General features: G+C 34.5%; 1 protein-coding gene across 2 annotated transcripts in view; it reads left to right on the plus strand.

The window, feature by feature from the left end:
- Window positions 1-665: 665 nt before the first annotated feature.
- Window positions 666-19,461, plus strand: part of LOC110029072 (ribosome biogenesis regulatory protein homolog) — a 25,178-nt gene continuing 6,382 nt past the window's right edge. The window contains exons 1-5 of one of the 2 annotated variants that reach the window (XM_020731203.1): window positions 666-820; window positions 972-1,152; window positions 1,272-1,422; window positions 9,223-9,274; window positions 9,394-9,522. In XM_020731203.1, coding sequence (XP_020586862.1) covers window positions 1,067-1,152; window positions 1,272-1,422; window positions 9,223-9,274; window positions 9,394-9,522 — 418 coding nt within the window. In that variant the 5' untranslated portion in view covers window positions 666-820; window positions 972-1,066. The remainder of the gene's footprint in view (window positions 821-971; window positions 1,153-1,271; window positions 1,423-9,222; window positions 9,275-9,393; window positions 9,523-19,461) is intronic. The other variant, XM_020731195.1, reaches the window with a different exon arrangement.

Raw genomic sequence — 19,461 nt, forward strand, 5'->3', positions numbered from 1 at the left:
CCAATAAAATCACGCCACGACAACCCATGCGACAGAAAAAAACGGTGCAGCAATATGAGGAATATTCCCCGTGTTGTTCATGTGTTATTGTGTGTTATTCATGTGTTATTGTGTCCCGATAATATTTCTGATGTTATAATAACACAATAACACATGAATAACACTGGAGGAATATTCTCCCGTGTTTCCGGGTCGTTTTTTCTTTGTCGGGAATATTCTCCATGTTATTCTGGTGTTATTGTGTATTATTCATGTGTTATTATGTCCTCAGAATATTCTTGGTGTTATAATAACACAATTACACATCAGTAACACAGGAAAAACACACAATAACACATGAATAATACGGGAGAGAATATTCCTTGTGTTACCGCGCTATTTTTTTTTCTATTATATAAAATATCGTGACGTGATTTTATTGATTACGCACGTTACTACACATCAGTAATACAAGAAAAACACACAATAACACATGAATAATACGGGAGGGAATATTCCTTGTGTTACCGCGTTGTTTTTTTTTCCTATTGTATAAGATATCGTGACGTGATTTTATTGATTACGCACGTTACTCTACGTGCCTAGTGATGTAATATTTTTTTTCTCCAAAGACCCTCTAAATAAAATAAAATCTTAAAACCTATCTACTCATCCCTTTTCTGCCCTAAACCCTCGCGCGCTTCACTACCCCTCTCCCGTTTCCTAGTTTTGCTCAAAGTTCTCCTTCGCGAGATAACTGGTAAGGCAACGACGGGATCGCGGTTTAGAGAGACAAGAAATTCCTATCTGTCTCCTCTTTCAGCTCTGTTACCACCGAAAGGTAACTTCTCATCTTCCCTTTCGCGCGGGATTTAGTAAATCCGTGGTTCAAGGTCGAAATCCATGAAATCCGGTTTTATCAGATCTGCGGCTTTATTTTGTCCAGAATGATTGTCTAGCTAGGTTAAATCCTGCTCTAAATCCGTTACCAGACTGGCCCTTACATCCGCCGCACAAATAATTTGCAGCTTAGGCAAGAATCCGGCGCTCTACAGATTCCCGCCGGAGAAAGTAGAACGAAAAGGCGATGGGAGCAGAGAATTACCAAATCGATTTGGGAAGCCTTATAGCCTGTGATCCAAGTCACCACTTCCAGCCCCTCCCCTCGTCCAGGTGCTTAGGCTTCCTGCTTTCTTCGTTGCATTTTGGGGAAAAAAAAAGAATGATTGTGGGCTTGATTGAGTTTGTTTTCTTCACCGATGTTTTTTAAATGATTTTGTTATTATGTGCAGGGAAGAACTGGAGAGGCAATGTTTGGAAAAGGGAACAGAGCTCGTTCAAGAGATTGTCAATGTTCTTTTCAGTTTACCAGCGAGTGAGGAACTAGATGGACCCATTGTTCAATTGCCCAAACCCACAACAAGGCTTCCCAGAGAGAAACATGTAAGGGGGCTCTTTTTTTTCTTAGTGATGAGTCCGTTGCGTCATGGGATTTCCTTTTATTTTGCAACAAGCAATTTTGTTGAATGAGTTTTTCAGCTATGGCATGCTGGTTCTTTTACTTTAGAATAGATGGTCTGTGTGTGTGTTTGTGTTGGATGTTAGGATTTAGAATGGAACCAAAGAGAAAAAGATGTTAGTTAGAAATCGTTTTTGCAGATTCATGAAAACGTTTGAATTTTCATCAGGGCATATGGTTAGTCTGTCACCATGATAATGTGACTGTTATTAGTTTGATTGAGTTTCCATAATGTTAACAAACAAGCTTTAATTCAATTATTTTAACTACATCTATGATGTCCCCAATTGCTTAAGGCTCTCTTTATATTTGCCTTTTTATTCTTCTTGTGATTCTTCATGTGAATATTTGCATTAGTAGGCTCATGATTCCATTTTGATTATTGTGGGTTGGTGATGCAAACCTATAATCTCCAACTTTTTATGTTTATTGCCCGAAAAAGGAGAAACAAAAGGCAAACCTTGTCATGGTTTGTGAATATGTAGAGTAATGAGTGCATAAATTCTTGATATCGTAGACTAAAGAAGATAATGTACATTCAATGTCTGTTTAAGGTAGCTGCAGCTCAATAATAAGTCCCTGCACAGTAGCTCAAAAGCTGCTGTCGATAAACTGACTAACTGTTTATTTTTTGCAATTTGAAAATAACTGTGTTGCAACTGTTTCTGTACAAATGACCATTTTGTCCCTAAATAGTAATGTTGTTTGGAACAGAACTGTTCATACAAGTATATTCTATACTTTAAAAATAAACATCCAGTGCAAAACATTACAAAATAAGGATAGTCACCTCACTTAACAGTGAGAAACATGACTATTATATTTAAAAAAAGTCTATTAAAATAATAATTAATACTATAATAATATTATTTTTAAAATGTAGATGATGTATGTCACAAGCTAGGTCATCCTCCTGGGATACTCTTCATGCCCGATCACTCTCGGCGGTGAAATCTTCCAACCTATCTGCCCATCGAAAATAATCGGTGAAATTTTCCAACCTATCTGCCCATCAAAAATAATCACAGTTTTCCGTGATTCTCCGTGAGCATCTGTAAATTGTCTCCCATAGTTATGTGGCTAATGTGAAGTTAGCAGAGAAATTTGAAGTTCACAGGAGCAGTACAATCCTCTGGAGGTACTAGAAATTCTCGAACTCATCTTTCTTGAATGCTTAAAAAAATATACTCTTACACATAACACAAGTAAAAATTGATAACAAAAGTAATTAATTATAGTTTTATGTAGCTGTAAGATTTCAGAGAACTCAAGGTATAAATCAATAAATCTATCACTATAAGAAGACAATAAATCTTATAAAAAAAGAATTATTGATTGTATTTAACCCACATAATATCAAGCTCGTTTGTCACATATGCATGTCACCAAAAAAATCCATTCAGAAAAACCTAAAGAACCGTAGCACCGAAAAAAAGAGAGAAACTTGTTTGCCTTCATTAGGATTTTACATGTAACACCAATTAATGACGACATACATGTCATCTAGAAGAACCGACAAGGTCAAACGTCTAATCGTAGATCTCCAAAACTAATCAAAAGAAAAAAAATGTAAAAAGAAAAAAAAATACATACAAATTACGTAAAAAAATTAAACAATAAATATCAAATACATAAGAAACAAAAATAAACATGAATTGTATTAAATTCCGATACAATAAACAATGAATGTCTTCAACAACCATTATAATTAATAATGTAATAAAAACTATCATTCATTCCAATCACCCTCCAATTATCACATCCGTAATTCGTCCTTTCAACTTTGTCATCTTGTTTGCACCTTCACAGTCTTTAGTGCAGGTCTTAGAAATATCATTTTTGGCCTGTGACAAATACTGTCCAAAGACGGTATTCATATGCCTTGGCAAGGACATGTTCACGATTCTCGTCCGCCCTACGGAAGTTAATGTCTTTACGGGAATGATTTCACCAAATAAAGTTGTGGAGAGCCATCATAGTAATCATAAACTAGACCTGCCTGGGAAACAAGTAAGATTATATATCTCGAAGTACAACCCATTTCTTCTTCTAAATACTAAAAATCCTGTCAATAATACCTCGTAAGGATAAATGTCTTTGTTGAACATTTCTTTCCTGCCCCGCGAGATTATTGGATCACTCAAAATTAGGTATGTGATATTTCATATCAGGATAGAGTTTGAGATATCATCGCTGCAATTGATACTCAACATCGACCAAATAATATTTACCTCATTACCTGATATGAATTGACTGGATAGTGCTTCAGGAATAGATTTAGGAGAGCAGCTTAGTCTTAAACAAATATTTGAGTGGATGTGAAAAGTTGTATTATTATTTCGTGTTGCAGACCAGACTGCCCTCACAACCGGCCATGACAAAAGTGAAACACATGTTGAAGTTGCATACCGTCATGACATTCTGCGTCGGGGACCCACAATGTTGATGAATGCATTTTTCTCATTATTTGGAACACATGCATCAACATGTGTTCCATTGATTGCTCCAATACAATTCTAGAAAAATAATGAAGAATTACGTAATTACGATATTTATATGAAAATTGAATGTAATAAATAGGATAAATTACCTTAAAGCATTATATATACTAGGCATCGTGCAAAATCTCTGTGGGGGTCCATTTAAATGTAGGATCTGTTGGCTTTATGACTTGTGAAAAAAATGACACGTGCATTCAACCCTCTTGAGAAGTATCTACAAATCGCTTCGGAAAAATGTTGAGATTGCTCCATAGCTCATCGCGTTGATTTATTCTGTGATAATATGTAGAGAGTTATCGTTAACATCTCTCGTGAAGTCGTTCTGGATGAGCTATGAAGTCCATGATTTCTATGTAATTTTTCAAATATATCGGTGAATACCGCCAGCATCATGCAGAATATATTGCGAAATCACATTGTGTGGCTCACAAACAACTCCTCAACCCATTTGTCGCCAACATATAAGAATGTCGTGCAAGGGGAGCGCTCTATGTATAAGTTATAATAATAGTACATCAAACATACTGGAGCTGCAACTCTCATTCTGAACATTTCTCTATTTACATCTATATATTTTGGTATCGAGGTGCTAACTCATATAAATCAATGAATGAGCTACAATCAAATAAGGTTACGAACAAAACTAATATAAGCGAATAAAATTACAAAAATAAATAAAAACATAACGAGAAATGAAAAGTTTTCAAGTGACATGTCCAAAGGAGCATAAATGCCCAAAGCAGCATGAAAAACCATAAACAAATAGAAATGTCCAAAGTAAATAAATAAATAACAAATATGAAATGTCCCACAATAATCTAATAAAAAAAGTGTCCCTCATGTGTCACTGATTCTATGAAAATAACATAGATAAGCCACCCTACGATCAACGAGCTTCATTATGAAAAACTCTCTTCGGGTTGAATATTCAAACAACTTCATAGAGAGTAAATGCAGTGGCATGTCCTCGTAAATTTCTGGAGTTGCATCCAAAATTCGCATAATCTGCTGGACAGTAGTTGTTTGTGATGGACCAGAGTCATTGGTGCATGAAACAACTGTGAAATCTGGCTTATGAGGAAAGCATATCTTTTTTTTTTAACTCGGGGACACTTTGACCGGCTCGCACTCAATTGCATAAAGGTCGGGGCTGGGGCCTTTATTGAAATCACCTGTTTGATCAGTTCTCGAATTTCTCGGACATGCCACCAAACCCCGCCTCACTGGAGGCACATGCATCGTTGCCCGTTGTCATGATACCTCCAAACACACGATCCAACTTTTCATTTAGTTCATGATTGATTCCACTCTATTTAAATTTTTTTGCGGCAGTCACTACCTGCAAATTTATATATGTTGGATTTGAAAATAAATTAAAAATTGACAAAAATAGGGGACATTGCAAAAATGCTCACCGCTAGTCTCTGCCCACCACCCCTCGTAAGCATCAATCGTTCGCTTTACCGGATCCCACCCCAAGCTCATTAATCTTCGTTTCAATTCATTCTAGATTTTCCAATCATTCTTTACCTAATTCCACTTGTTTTTTAACTGTATCTTATCATACTTTCTGTCTTTACTTTGCTTGAATTTTCTAATAATATTTTATTAGTTTTCTTTGTTGAAATAAGTTGTCGATCTATTTTCCAATTCGACCTCCTTGAGGCAAATGTTGCAAAATATTAATTTTGTTTTTTAATCTCACTTTGTAGATGAACCAGTCTTTTTTGTCTTAACTATTGTATTACCAACATAAAAAAATTAATTAACATAAATAGGATGTCACAATATTGCATTTCATAGAAAAATAGGAATACCACAATATCATCACCAATGCTCTCCACACCACACTACAACACCACTTACACATCACCACTGCCACGATCACACACAAACACCTATAAACACCAACACATTCACAACACTACCTCCACCGCCAACATTTCCACACAAACAAAACCACACACCAACCTCCACCTCCACAACACCATCACCTTTACACATCCACCAACACATTCTCTAACACAGACACAACCATACACCAACCACCACCTCCACACACAAACCAACGCACACCATCATCAAACATTAAAGGTAAAGATAAAACCCTCCCCATATTTTTCATTTAATGCAATTACATGCAGTGCACCCGAAACATTGTTATTGACAAATCAAGCACCCTCTTTCAGTCATTTCTCAAATTCTCACTCAAACATCAAAAGTAAAGATAAAACCCAAACCCCATATTTTTCATTCCCATATTTTTCATTCGAAGCTACTACATACAGGGCACCCGAAACATTGCTATCAACAAATTAAGCACTCTCTTTCAGCCATTTCTCAAATTCTCACTCAAACATCAAATGTAAATATAAAACCTCACCCCATATTCATTTGAGGCTACTACATACAAGACACCTAAACCATTTCTATCAATAAATCATGCATTTTCTTTCAGCCATTTCTCAAATTTTCATTCAAACATCAAATGTAAAGATAAAACAACACTATATTTTTCATTTGATGCTACTACATACAGGTCGCCCAAAACTTTGCCATCAACAAATCTAGCATCCTCTTTCAGTCATTTCTCAAATTCTCACTCAAACCTCAAAGGTATAGATAAAACCCCATCCCATATTTTTCATTTGATGCAATTACATACAGGGCACTCGAACCATTGTTATCAACAAATCAAGCACCCTCTTTCAATTATTTCTCAAATTCTCACCAAACATCAAAGATAAAAATAAAATCCCACCCATATTTTTCATTTGAGGCTACTATATACAGGACACTGAAACATTACTATTAATAAATCAAGCCTCTTTCAACAATTTCTCAAATTCTCACTCAAACGTCAAAGGTATGGATAAAACCTCATTTCATATCACATTTAGCCACAAATTTGTAAAATCCAATTTCTAAATCATAAAGAAAAAGCCACAAATCACAAAATCCAAATTCTTACTTCAAATTGTAAATGAGAATGCTAGAAATAGGAAAATCCAAAATTTTACTTCGAACCGCAAATGAGAAGCCACAAATCGCAATGAGAAAGTCATTCCATTAGAAATAAAATAGGTGATATCTTGGGAGGATGGAGAGCACAGTAAATAGAGGGAGATCCGGAGATTGGAGGGAACCTGTTTCTACCAGAAATTGGAGGGAAGAGGGAAAGGAGAAAGACAACCCATTCCCATAGGAGAGAGGTGCGAGAGAGGAGTGATCGAGAGAGGTGTTATTAGGGCAAAAGAAATGCGAGAGAGTGCGCGAGAGAGGGCAACGGTGAGAGAGGAGCGCGAGAGGGTAGTAGAGTAATAGGTGCGTGAAGAAATGTGGGCCGAACCCACGACTCGCGTATAACATAAATTTTTAAGAAACGCTGCTGCGTCGCTATTTCCAAACGCTTCATCCCATATTTTTAGAATGCACCACGCCAAATAAGCTGCCTCAAAAGGGCCCTCAATCAGTTTGTAAAATATATGCATGAAAATGGGACATTTGTTATGTGTTGAGCCCGAGTTATTTTGCGACTAATTGTGGGAGACTGAGTTAAGAATGCACCGAGATATACATATTATTAAATCATGCATTGTAAGTATGAGAGCACAAAAATCCCAATAGCGTCCTATGAGCTTTAACACAATGTTTCTTATTGATTGATGATTTATATTCTTCAAAGAGCATGGAATTGGAAATTTTGGCTTTTTTCATAAAATTGAAATTTTTAATTTTACAATGTGTACTACATGAAAATTTAGATTTTTTATGATATTTTACAAGTACTATGCTCTTTAGTTCCTGGGGTACAACATATGAGTTTGTTTTTCCTATGACATTTTTTCTCAAACATAATATTCACTATCTTTTTATTTAGAATGTAGTTTGAGTCCAGCCTTATGTCATCTTTATCAGTCGCTTAATTTGTGCTTATTTATCCATAATTGGCCTTTTGGTATGCTTTTATTTTGCAAAATATTTAGGATATGTTTATATAATTTGAAAAAAAGAAAATTCTTAGCAGATGCATTTGTGATTCAAGGAATTCTGTTTGATAAATAACTGAAAGGTATTATTCACTCTCATGAAGTCTACAATCGAGAAGTTAAAGTTGGAAATTATCTTTACCCCACTAAAGATTCCAATGGAAAATTGCTAGTTTATTTCATTGTTATTTCAACTGTGGCAAGCCATCCGTCTTTTTTGGCTGCTATACAATCCAGATTTATCAAATTTTCTCATCTTTTACATTTTGCTCCCTTTTAGTGGTTGTAGAAATATATATTTTTGATTGCATATGTGATCTAAATTTATTTCCACACTTGTTTTCTTGCAAATAGTTTTAGCTATCTATACAAGTTTGTATGTCTTTTTTATTCTCTATATGTAACTATTTCTTGTATATACACTTTTATCTTTATTTCTTGTAGATAGTTTTCAATCTAGGTCTTCTTACGATGAAAGAGATTTATGAAACATGATGATGCTTGAGTGAATTAAACGTAAGAGATTGAAGCAAGGACTATGGAGCTAAAACATTCATGAACGTGGATTATCACAAATAAATTTTTTCTTTTTAACTCTCACAGTAAATTGTTTCACTATTAATGGAGACCATAAACTACACATGCAAGAACAAAAATTTCATGCTATTGCTTCATTCACAATCTATATTCTCCTTGTCTTTAACCAGTTTTCTAATGGAGCCATCCCTATGTTTTTTTTTTACTTTCATCCTAGCTTTTGCCGCCATCCTATTATTTATTTCAGAGTTTACTCTCCTTTGAATTCCTTCCTAAAGTACTTGATTGATTTTAAATTAATGACAATGAATAATCATGTACGAATACACATTTTAGTTTGATAATACAAGACTATCATGCTTGCAGTTTTGCACTTCAAACATATTTGAACTTTTCTTTGCAAGCTAATGATTATTTTAAATTCATTATGAATTGATTCATCCTTTTATAGGCATCTAACCGGTGCTTGGGATCTTTTTCCAAAACATTTACTATTGAAATGACAACTATATTATTTTACTTTTCATAAATCATATTTTCGTGATTTCTAAGCAGGATACCTTCTCCTTCCTGGTTTGAATGTGACTTGATTTACATAAAATTTGTGTGATTATAATTTAATCATTCTCTTATTGAATTAGAACGTGAAGTATGCATCCCTTAATTAACTTCCAATTTTTTTTGGCTTAAATTCCAGTTACCCAAACCTAAACCTCCTACAAAATGGGAATTGTTTGCCAAGATGAAAGGTTAGTTTTGCTGTTATGTCATTACCTTCTGCAATGTGAAATGATCAATTGATTAATCTATGTAGTTGTTTGGCCATTTAATTATGGCTGTTCGCCATACGGTTTATGCTACTCTGCAGGAATTAAGAAACATAAAAAGGACAAGCGTGTTTATGATGAACAAACTGGTACATGGAAGCGTCGTTATGGCTATGATCGAGTGAATGATGATAGAGATGTACCAATTTTTGAAGCCAAAATGACCGATGGTAAACATTATTTTTTAAAACTTTTTCATAACATTATTTCTTCATAATATTTTCTTACCCTTTCCAAGTTCTTGACCAACAATAAAGGGCCATTTAATAACTAATTTTGATTATGAGGTTATGCCATGATTAGGATTGAGAATTTAGCTCATAGATTATCAATCACTAAAAAATTGATTCAAATTTTGACTTGGATTGAGATCGGATCCAGAAAAAACGAGCCAAGCTACAAGCCTAAATCATGGATCAAATTTTTTTTAAGCCCATTTCTAGCCATACATGGATCAGCTTGAAGATTTTTTTTAATAAAAAATTCTATGTGTGTGTAATAGAAATGTTTAATAGAATTTTAGAATGCACGAGTGGTAATTCATTCATTTTAAGCTGGCTCAATCAAAACGAGCAAGTTTGTTTTGATTTTTAAGCTGAGTAAATCGGAATAGCTCAATTTGAGCTAGCAGCTCATTTCAATTTCCATCCAGATTGAGCTTGATTCAACTTGAGCCAAGCTGGCTCAAAATAAAATATAATCAGCCATGAGCTAATGTCGAGCTGCATCCAACCCATTTGAGCTGATTTCAAGCCCATTGGGCTAGGCTCGAAATCAGATCTTTCAGAACTCTAGCTATGGTAGGTTTTACAATTGTATACATAAAAGTTTTATTTTAGATATTACTCTGCTCAAGAGTTATATATCACTACCATCTCTATCACTTTTTTGGAATAACATAGCTGGTATTTCGATTGCATTTGGCATGCATATACATTTTGATGCCCTCATTTATTGGTTAACATCCTTACTGGCACATCTAGTGCTGAGTGGCATGAATGACACACCGTTACATTTTGAATCGTAGCTTTACCTTTATCTAAATTTGCTTTTTTATTTTTCCTAGATGGTTTTTCTTGTTAACCCATGCTTAACAGTTTGAAATAATTCTATGTCTCAAAATATTATTTTCCATATATAATTATAAATTAATGTTAATTAGCTATTGAATCTTCTGAAATGAACTTGCAAATAATCCTCATCATCATTCATGGAGCCACTCTAACCATGCGTACCTTTTTGTTACTCTGTTTTTTTCTCATTTATTCATATTGAATGCTAAATTAGTTGTTTAACTCTTGTTTAGGTAATTATTTTTTTTCCATAATTGTAGTTCCTACCTCTTTCCTACTCCTATGAAACACAAACTTAAACGCATGACATAAATAGCCACAAAATGTTCGATGCATTTGTCCACTGTCATAGTATTTTCTTTTCTAAATGTTTAACATAAAATATTTAATTAAAATAATATTAGTATTTCTACTAAAGGCATTACACAATGAAGCATACTATCTTATACTTTACATAAAGTTTAACAATTCTAATTAAAATAAAAAAAAAGATTAATAACAAAAGCAATGACATGCACCATTAACTTTAGACATTACATATTAGCCATTAGAGCCAATAAATGAAGAAAATATTGTTAATAAGATCAGATGTTTTACAATATAGTGATTTATAGTGTGATTGTAAAAGAACATATAAAACCAACAAAAAAATTATGGTTGGAGGTGTAAAAGCCAAATGTTTAGAGCCATTAATACATTAGCCATCAGAGGCGAGAACTAAAGCAAATATTGTTAATAACATGTGATGCTTAACACTATAGTAATTTATAGTTTGATATGAAAATAACATAAAAAGTCAAGAAAAAAATTGTGATTGGAAGAGTAAGGCTAAATGCTAAGAGCCATATGCATTAGCCATAATACTTGAGTATGGAGGAGTTGAAAGATTTGAATCCTAGGGCTATAAGTAGGAATTGAGTGGCTCTAGAGTTGTAATGACTGTAGGATATATAATAAAGAATGCCATGGTTGTGAGGCTGCAGAGATGTACAAGGAAATGCAAAAATGTTAGATTACTCTGCTTCAAAATGTTGGATAGGCGTGAAACTGCCACAAAGAAACATATATGAAAGGGCTTTGAGACATTCACGTGAAGAGTCTTGAGGAAGAGGAGCTTGCACTGCAAAAATGATGCTTGTTCAAGACGATCAACATTCAAACCTACAACACAAAGTTGATTGGTGAAGAGGATTGACTCTAAGACGCTCGTGTGAAGAAGTTTCCATGGCTTGGAAAAGGTGTATGAGACGAGTGTGAGTGATTTTAATAGGAGAATTCAAGCTAGATTTTAATTAAAAAAAATCCTAAAACATGTACTGCAACTATGCAAGTGCCCCTTTTTTGTCTGTTCATGTTCAACCCTAACTTGGGCTCGAAACACTTTTGATATAAATTTCGAGCTTATCTGACATGTGTTAGTGCTGAGCATGTTCATGTTTGACACCATTTTTTTGAAGTGTTCATGCTCCATAGATGCATGCCTTTCATTTTTGATTTGTTAACATTTGTTCTATTGGATCCACCTTTTCTACATGCTCTTTTTATCCTAGTATATTTTTAATACCTTATCTTTAATGACTGTTAATATGTTGTCCCTTAATTTTTGCTATTACTAATTCTATCATTCTAGAGAATTCTTATTGTACCGTTTTAGGGTCCCAAGAAGGTGTGATGGCACACCAATAAGTGTTAGGGAAGTTGTAGAAGGGGTGGCGAGAGTGGGAGGATTTAGAGCGGCAAAAGATAAGCATGCACAGGGCGGAACAGCGAATCAGAGGCAGCTAAGTTGCGAATTTCTGCTGTAACCAGCAATTGAAAGCACATTTGAAGGCTGTGTGACAGAAATCAGCGAGCAAATGGCAAATCGGTGAGGTAAGGATGTGGAGGGGGATCCACCACCCGTTCCTAGGCAAGCTGCAGACACACCAGTTACCAAAAAAAAAAGTGGTTGCAGCACTCAGGAGAGCTAAGATTCAGAGAAAAATTCCTCAATTTAAAAAAAATCAACAAATACTGAAATCCCAAACTTCCTACTACAACATATATAAAAGTGCCCTCATAGCAAATACCTAATTAGCAACTAGAGAAATAGGTAAGAACAAAATAAGGAAGAAACAAGGGAAGGAAACTTGCTGGAAAATAAATGAAAGAAAATAAAAATAAAACAAAAATAAACATTGGCCGGTCCTGGACTCCAGCGAAGTCTCGGTGCTGGATGCTGCTATAACGGGAGCCGAGGATTCTGCCATAACGCAAAGGTTTTACAATCGGAATCACTGTACCTGCGGTAATAATGCTCTACGTCATCTTAATTGTGCCACACCAATTTGGTTTTCATTCATTTTTTTTAGCTTAGCATTCTTCCTCCATTTCTATTTTTAATAAATCCATAATATACATAATTCAGGTCATTTTACCTGCTAATTAATGTCTTTCTTAAATCTCATTTAGTATTGTCTTAGAATATCATTCTTTTATAAGTTCTTATATATATTTTTTTAAATTAAGATTTTGTTAAACCTTCTACCGACGTTTTAGGTATGAAATTATTACATCTATAAACTACAAAGAACTTACTTATGTTTGTGATGTCTTTATAAGTTCTTGGCAGCACATCTATGATGAAAGTTGAAACACAAACTTAATATAAAGATTTGATACTGAAGAATGATGTTGAATCTTTAACAATTGATCATCATACAGGGTCATCTACTTTTCCTTCAAAGCAACAATGATCTCTATAAACGCTGAAAACTTAGGTTAAATTCTAGCCTTGTCTTCATTTATTGTAGAAAACTACAATTCAAGCTTATGCACAACCTCAATTATTTGCATAATGTTGGGATGATCATCATTTTATTTGATAACTAATTTGTGGAGTCTGTATCATTACAATAATAATTTTCATAGATTCACTCATAGTAGTGATAAAAAATAAAAAAAAAAATTTGACACAAGTATTAAAGCTTCAGGAATTTATGTTGAATTTGGAGTCTGAAAAATTAGTTTATATGATGATTTATTGCCATCATAATGTGGCTTTGGTGACTAAAATCTATACTAATGATGATTATTATAGTCTACGTAACGAACTGAATCATCATATGAATAATGATAGTATTTTGATGTATTAATATTGGTTTGCCATGATGGAAATTTATATGATCAATGATTAATGATGGTTAGAATGACAGCCTCAATTATTATTATAGCTGTGCCATTATTGGATGGTCCATACTCATATGAATGCTATTTCTTAGATTTCCTATACTTGTAAAATTTTTTGTACTCATGATAATTTCTGCCACCTTGGTTTCAAATTGAGTAAGGGGCTTTGATACTTAAATGAGTTTGGAAATGCCAATGGCCAATATATCTCCCAAATCTACTCTTAAGGCGACAATGTGTTTCCTAAGCATAATCATTGCATTCATCACAGGACATGCATTCATGTAATGATCCCTTGAGAAACATGAAATCTAGAAAGCTTGAGCTTAAGGTTCTATAATTGATACCAATTTGTTTTATTTAATGCAAATCAATTGATGCAAAATCTACAAAGAAATCACTTTCTAAGGAATTAAAAGGTGTCACTCAAAATTTGAAGTTAAAGATGTTTGCGCGGGTTTACACTTTATTTGGTGGTAACTGGTGGACAATGGCACGGTTCCGACAGAAGTAACAAGCAAGCAAGTTATCCCACAAGCTTGTGTGACTTTATTTGAGGATGTAAGAAGATGATCCCACTATAGTGAGCATATAGTCATAAGTAGTGGTACAAGGTTATAATTAGAGCAGAGAGTTCAGAAAGTGCATAGGAGTTAGTTAAGGTAGATTAGCTTGTAGGAGTTAGCAAGTGTGTGCAACATATCAGAAGGGATGTGTGATTATGGTGCTGCGGTGGTTTTGGTAAAAGGGTGAAGTTTTGAGTGTCATGATGATGTGCGGGAAAGTGTAAAGTAGTTGATGCACTAATGGGGGTTTGGGACCACTTCTCCAATGAGATTGGAAGGTGCAGGAGCAAGAGGATAGTATGGAGTAGTTAGCTGTTAGATTGAGCCGGGGCAAGGATGCTAATGCATGATGTGGCTAGCATGTTTTTGGGTTCGTGTGACAATGAGAGGGTATCTGATAGAAAATGTGACAAATTTTCCTAGAAATTACGGCAAATATAAAAGAGTATATTTTGCTGAGATCAAATCAAAGCAATATTACTTTGAATACATAAAAGATAAGTACCTATAATTTGAGAGTTAGGCTATCTCTCCCAAACTCTAAACCTAATCCTAAGATTCAAGAAAACCATCAAATGTATACACTAAACCCAAACATAATAAGAACTATTTATACACCATAATAATAGAAAATAAATTACTGAATTACTCTTTTTGCCTTGTGTTTATAATAAGTCTTCACATTTTTTGGTGGGCTCATCGAGGCGGAAAGCATCTTTCATGCCAGTCTAACATTACTCTCCTCTTAATAAGATGCATTGTCTTTAAGGTGGAAAAAAAGGAAATTGTTGTTGAATCAAATTGTATGGTTCTCGCGTGATATGATAATCTGGTAACCATTACCATTTAATTAATACTTCTTTCTCACATATCGATTTTTGACGCAACTCTTTTAGCTCCAGTGGCTCCAAGAAAACTTCCAAATCCCCAGTCAAGGTAGGGAGAAGTAAAGAAGATGGCACATTATTATCAATAGCGCATCTCAACTATATGATATGTGAAACACTAGATGAAGTGTCGAAGAAGGAGACCATTTAAACGATAAGCCATCTCACTCATGCGCTCTATGATCTCATAAGGACCAAAACAACGTTGGGAGAGCTTCTCATTTCTTCGTTTGGCCAATGTCTTCCGTCAATATGGTTAAAGTTTTAGATATATTCTATCTACTGCCTCAAAATGCACATCCATTCAATGTTCATCGGCTTGTTTCTTCATAAATTAATTGAGCTTTCAACAAATGGTTATTTTATTCCGCTAACAACTTGCCTCTCTATTTTAAGTACTAATCTACTGGAAGCATTGTCGTAGTCTATGTTCATAATACACCAAATGAGATGGATCGCGACCATATAATATTTTAAAAGGGGTGGTCTAAGATGCTGCATAACACAATGTATTCTAACAATAGTATTGCCAGTATAGCCATTTAGCCCATTGCTTGGGTTTGTCAGGGATAAAACAATGAAAATAGGTCTCCACACCTCTGTTTAGAAAGGCGATTTTGGGGCGCGCCTCTGGGTGGGGCTTAATGCCTTTCGCCCCAAGCCACGAGGGGGCGCAAATCTTGTAGGGCTTATTCTCGAGGTAGTTGGAGCGCAATTCAAGCCTTACGGGTGTACGCCCCTCCTCTCATATTCGAATAAAAAGGTAAACAATCCCTAATTCTACTTACCCAAGTGTTTCAAGCTTCTCCCTGACACAGTCATCTCCGGTAGCCCTCTGCGTCGTCCCACAGTAGGCTCGCCTATTTTGTCCCGGCTCGCCTGCTTTGTCTCACACGCATGCGATCCTCCATCAGCTTTCTCTATCATCTTCGTCCTGCACATCACTCGTCCGCGTCGTCTTCATCCCGCACTCTGCCCAACTGCGTCGTCTTCGTCTCCCTCTCCCACACTACGTTTCCTTCTCTCTCTCTCTCTATCTCTCTCTTACTCCCTCTCCCTCTCCCACACCCTCATCGAACAACGTCGTCTTCGTTCTGCATGCCGCTCGCAGTTCGATAATTTATTTTGTTTGGTTTGCGATTTTTAATCCTATATGAGCCTTTAATTAATCATTTCACTGTAGCTTCACCGCAACAACAATGAACCACAAAAAATTTTTTTCGTTCATGTTAAATTTTTTTTTTTAATGAATACAGGAGCAAGATTTGTAATGTTTTAATCCTTCTAATTTTTTTTTAATTTTGATTGTATTAAAGATTTAATACTGATTTTTTTTAACGTGTTAGGTTTGTTATTAACTTGTAATGGAAGGGAGGATTGTTTGGCCGGTGTTAGTCGCACTAGCAAGAAAGACTTTACATGACAATATACAACAAACATACCCAATGAAAAATATTTCAGATGTGTTCTGCAATTGTGTAGTGGAACAATAAACAGAATCAAACAATATCTTGCCAACACACAAGGATTTCAAGAGAGATGCAAAAGTCAAAACACAACGGGACACTATCTTAAATGATATTAAAATCAACACAACAAATATTGGTGAAGTTCAAAATGCTACAAATTCATCATTAGTTGACTTCTTCCAGAGGCCACATAGAGTTGGAAGTTCGATGGATTCTTTCACCACAACACATGCAATGAATTCCACTCTAAATTTTAAGCGGAAAAAAGATGAAAGAAAAGAAGTATGTAGGGCAATTGGAAGATTCTGCTACTTAGCCGGATTGGTGTTTAATATTGCCTTTGAACTTGGTTTTGCTTTACCTGCAATGTATGAATTAAGAACTTGGATACTCAAATATGAGGTTGCTACAATCAATAAGATGTTAGAAGAGCATAAAAATGCATAGAGTGAATATGAGTGCTCAATTATGTCATACAGTTGGATAGATGAAAAAAGTATAACTTTGTTAATTTTCTTGTGAACAGTTTGACTAATATATATATTTTTAAATCTGTGGATGCTTCTAATGCTATAAAAAGTGATGATTTACTATTTACTTGTTTCGATGATGTAATTGAGAGAGCGAGAGATAAAAATGTGGTGCAAATTATTATTGATAATGTGTCAAACTATGTGAATGCGGGTAAAAAAGTAATGGAGAAAATAACATGTTTATTGGACACCATGTGCACCACATTGTATTGACTTAATGCTAAAAGACATTGAAAAGTTGAATGTTCCTGAGAGCACACTAGCAAAAGCAAAATAAATTGTAAAAGTCAGTTATTGGCACACATGTGTTCTACGTTTGATGAGATCATTTACAAAAGAGAGGGAACTCGTTCGTCCAACCATCACACGATTTGCTACAACATATTTGATCCTTCAAAGCCTTTATGATCAGAAGCAACTACTTCAGGCAATGTTCTCAAAGGATTGGTGTTATAGTCAACTGGCAAAGAAGACGAAAGGTATAAAAACTCGAGCTGTTATTTTGTTTGATCCATATTTTTTGGGTCATCTTGTTTATTGTATAAAAAAGTGTCGTGTTGCTTGTAAATCTTCTAAGAGATGTTGACCTAGAGGAAAGGACAACCATCGGTTATATTTATGAGTTAATGGATTCAACAAAATAAAAAATTGCTTTTAATTGTGGGCATAATGAAAAGAAGTATGAACATCAATTGGAGGAAATTGATACAATATGGGAAGCTCAACTTCGTAAACCAGTACATTATGCTGGTTATTATTTACCCTCAATTTCGTTTTGAGGATTTTTTTTTTTTTTTTTGATGATGAGGTAAAAAGAAGAGTTAATTGCTTGTATGAAAAAATGTTGAACTATGAAGATCGTTTTAGAGCTGATATTCAACTAGGCTTGTATGATAACTTATAAGGAGATCTTGGGAGTAGAGTTTTATGAAATTAAGAAAGTTGAGATCTTCTGCTGATTGGTGGATGAGATTTGGTGGGAAAACACTTGAGTTTACGAATTTTGCGATTCAAGTTCTTAGCCTCACATGCAATTCATCAGGTTGTGAAAGAAATTGAAGCACTTTTGAATCAATAATAATTTTTTTATTTCTTAAAAGTTAAAATTTTTATTATTTTCTTTTATAGTCACCTCTTAATAATATTTATTTATCTTATATTCATACTAAGAAGAGGAACAAGTTAGAGCACAAGAGCTTGAATACTTTGGTATGTGTAAGGTACAATGCTAGATTGAAGGAAAGAAGTATAAGAAGAAAATAAGACTTTGATCCAATACTGATAAGTGACAGACTTTGATGATGAGTGAATTGTTGAGAAAGAATATCCAGTGTTTCTACAAGAACCTTTCTGGATGAATGAAGATGAACAGGTCTTTGATGTTAATGTTATCAGAAATGTGCCCACGATAAATGCAAATGAAGAATCACAAAATATTACACATGGCATGAAAGACATTTTTATAACATATTCTCACAAGAAAAAGGAAGATGAATGAAAGAATAAATAAGTTTCATATTTACATTCAATTGTTCTTTACATAAATATACATTCTTGATTTCTTATTGAAAAAATATCTTAAATATTTATGAATGTCATTTGTTTGTGTTTGTAATTTAGGCAACAATTATAAGCAGAAACAAATTATGAATGCACCTGAGATTGAGCATGATGATGACTTCAATGAGATGAACAATGAATGTAGAGAATATAAATGACCTTGTTGTGATTTGGACACAACTAGTGGGGAAGAAGAAGAGGATTTTGATGATGAATTTGAAGAATGAATAACGTTAAAAAATTAAGATCAAATGATCATAACTTTATTTTTTAGTGCAAACATTTTTTTTATATGTTTCTACTTCATTTGGTGGATTTCTGCTAGTATCTTTAAGATTCTAATCCAAAAAGACTTGTTTGTTGGTGTTTAATTTTTTTATTATGCGTGAATAATTTATTTTTTTCTTAATATTTATATTCCTTATTTTTTTTACTATGGGGCTTACACCCGACGCCTTGAGGTTTACGCCCGCCCTATAATAGCTAAAACGCTCCGCCAAATGCTCACACTTTTTAAAACATTGCTCCGCACTTTGATTAACAACTTCTAACCATCCATCAGTTCGTGGGTGGTATGCTGTACCTTTTTTCAATAAGGTTCCTTGCATTATAAACAACACCCTCCAAAATGACTCAAGAATATCTTTTCTCTGTCCTGCACTACTGATTCTGGGATCCCATGCAAACAGACGACCTCCCATATAAAAGTAGCTATGACAGAAACAATAATGTAGGGATTAGGGGTGTAAATGAGATGAACACGAGCGAGCCCAGACTTAGCTTGTGTTTGGCTCGTTTATATTTCGAACTCAAAAAGTGTGTTTGTGTTCGGCTCGTTTGCTTAGCGAGCCCA

This window comes from Phalaenopsis equestris, unplaced genomic scaffold (assembly GCF_001263595.1).
Source record: "Phalaenopsis equestris unplaced genomic scaffold, ASM126359v1 Scaffold000002, whole genome shotgun sequence".
Classification (NCBI taxonomy): Eukaryota; Viridiplantae; Streptophyta; class Magnoliopsida; order Asparagales; family Orchidaceae; genus Phalaenopsis; species Phalaenopsis equestris.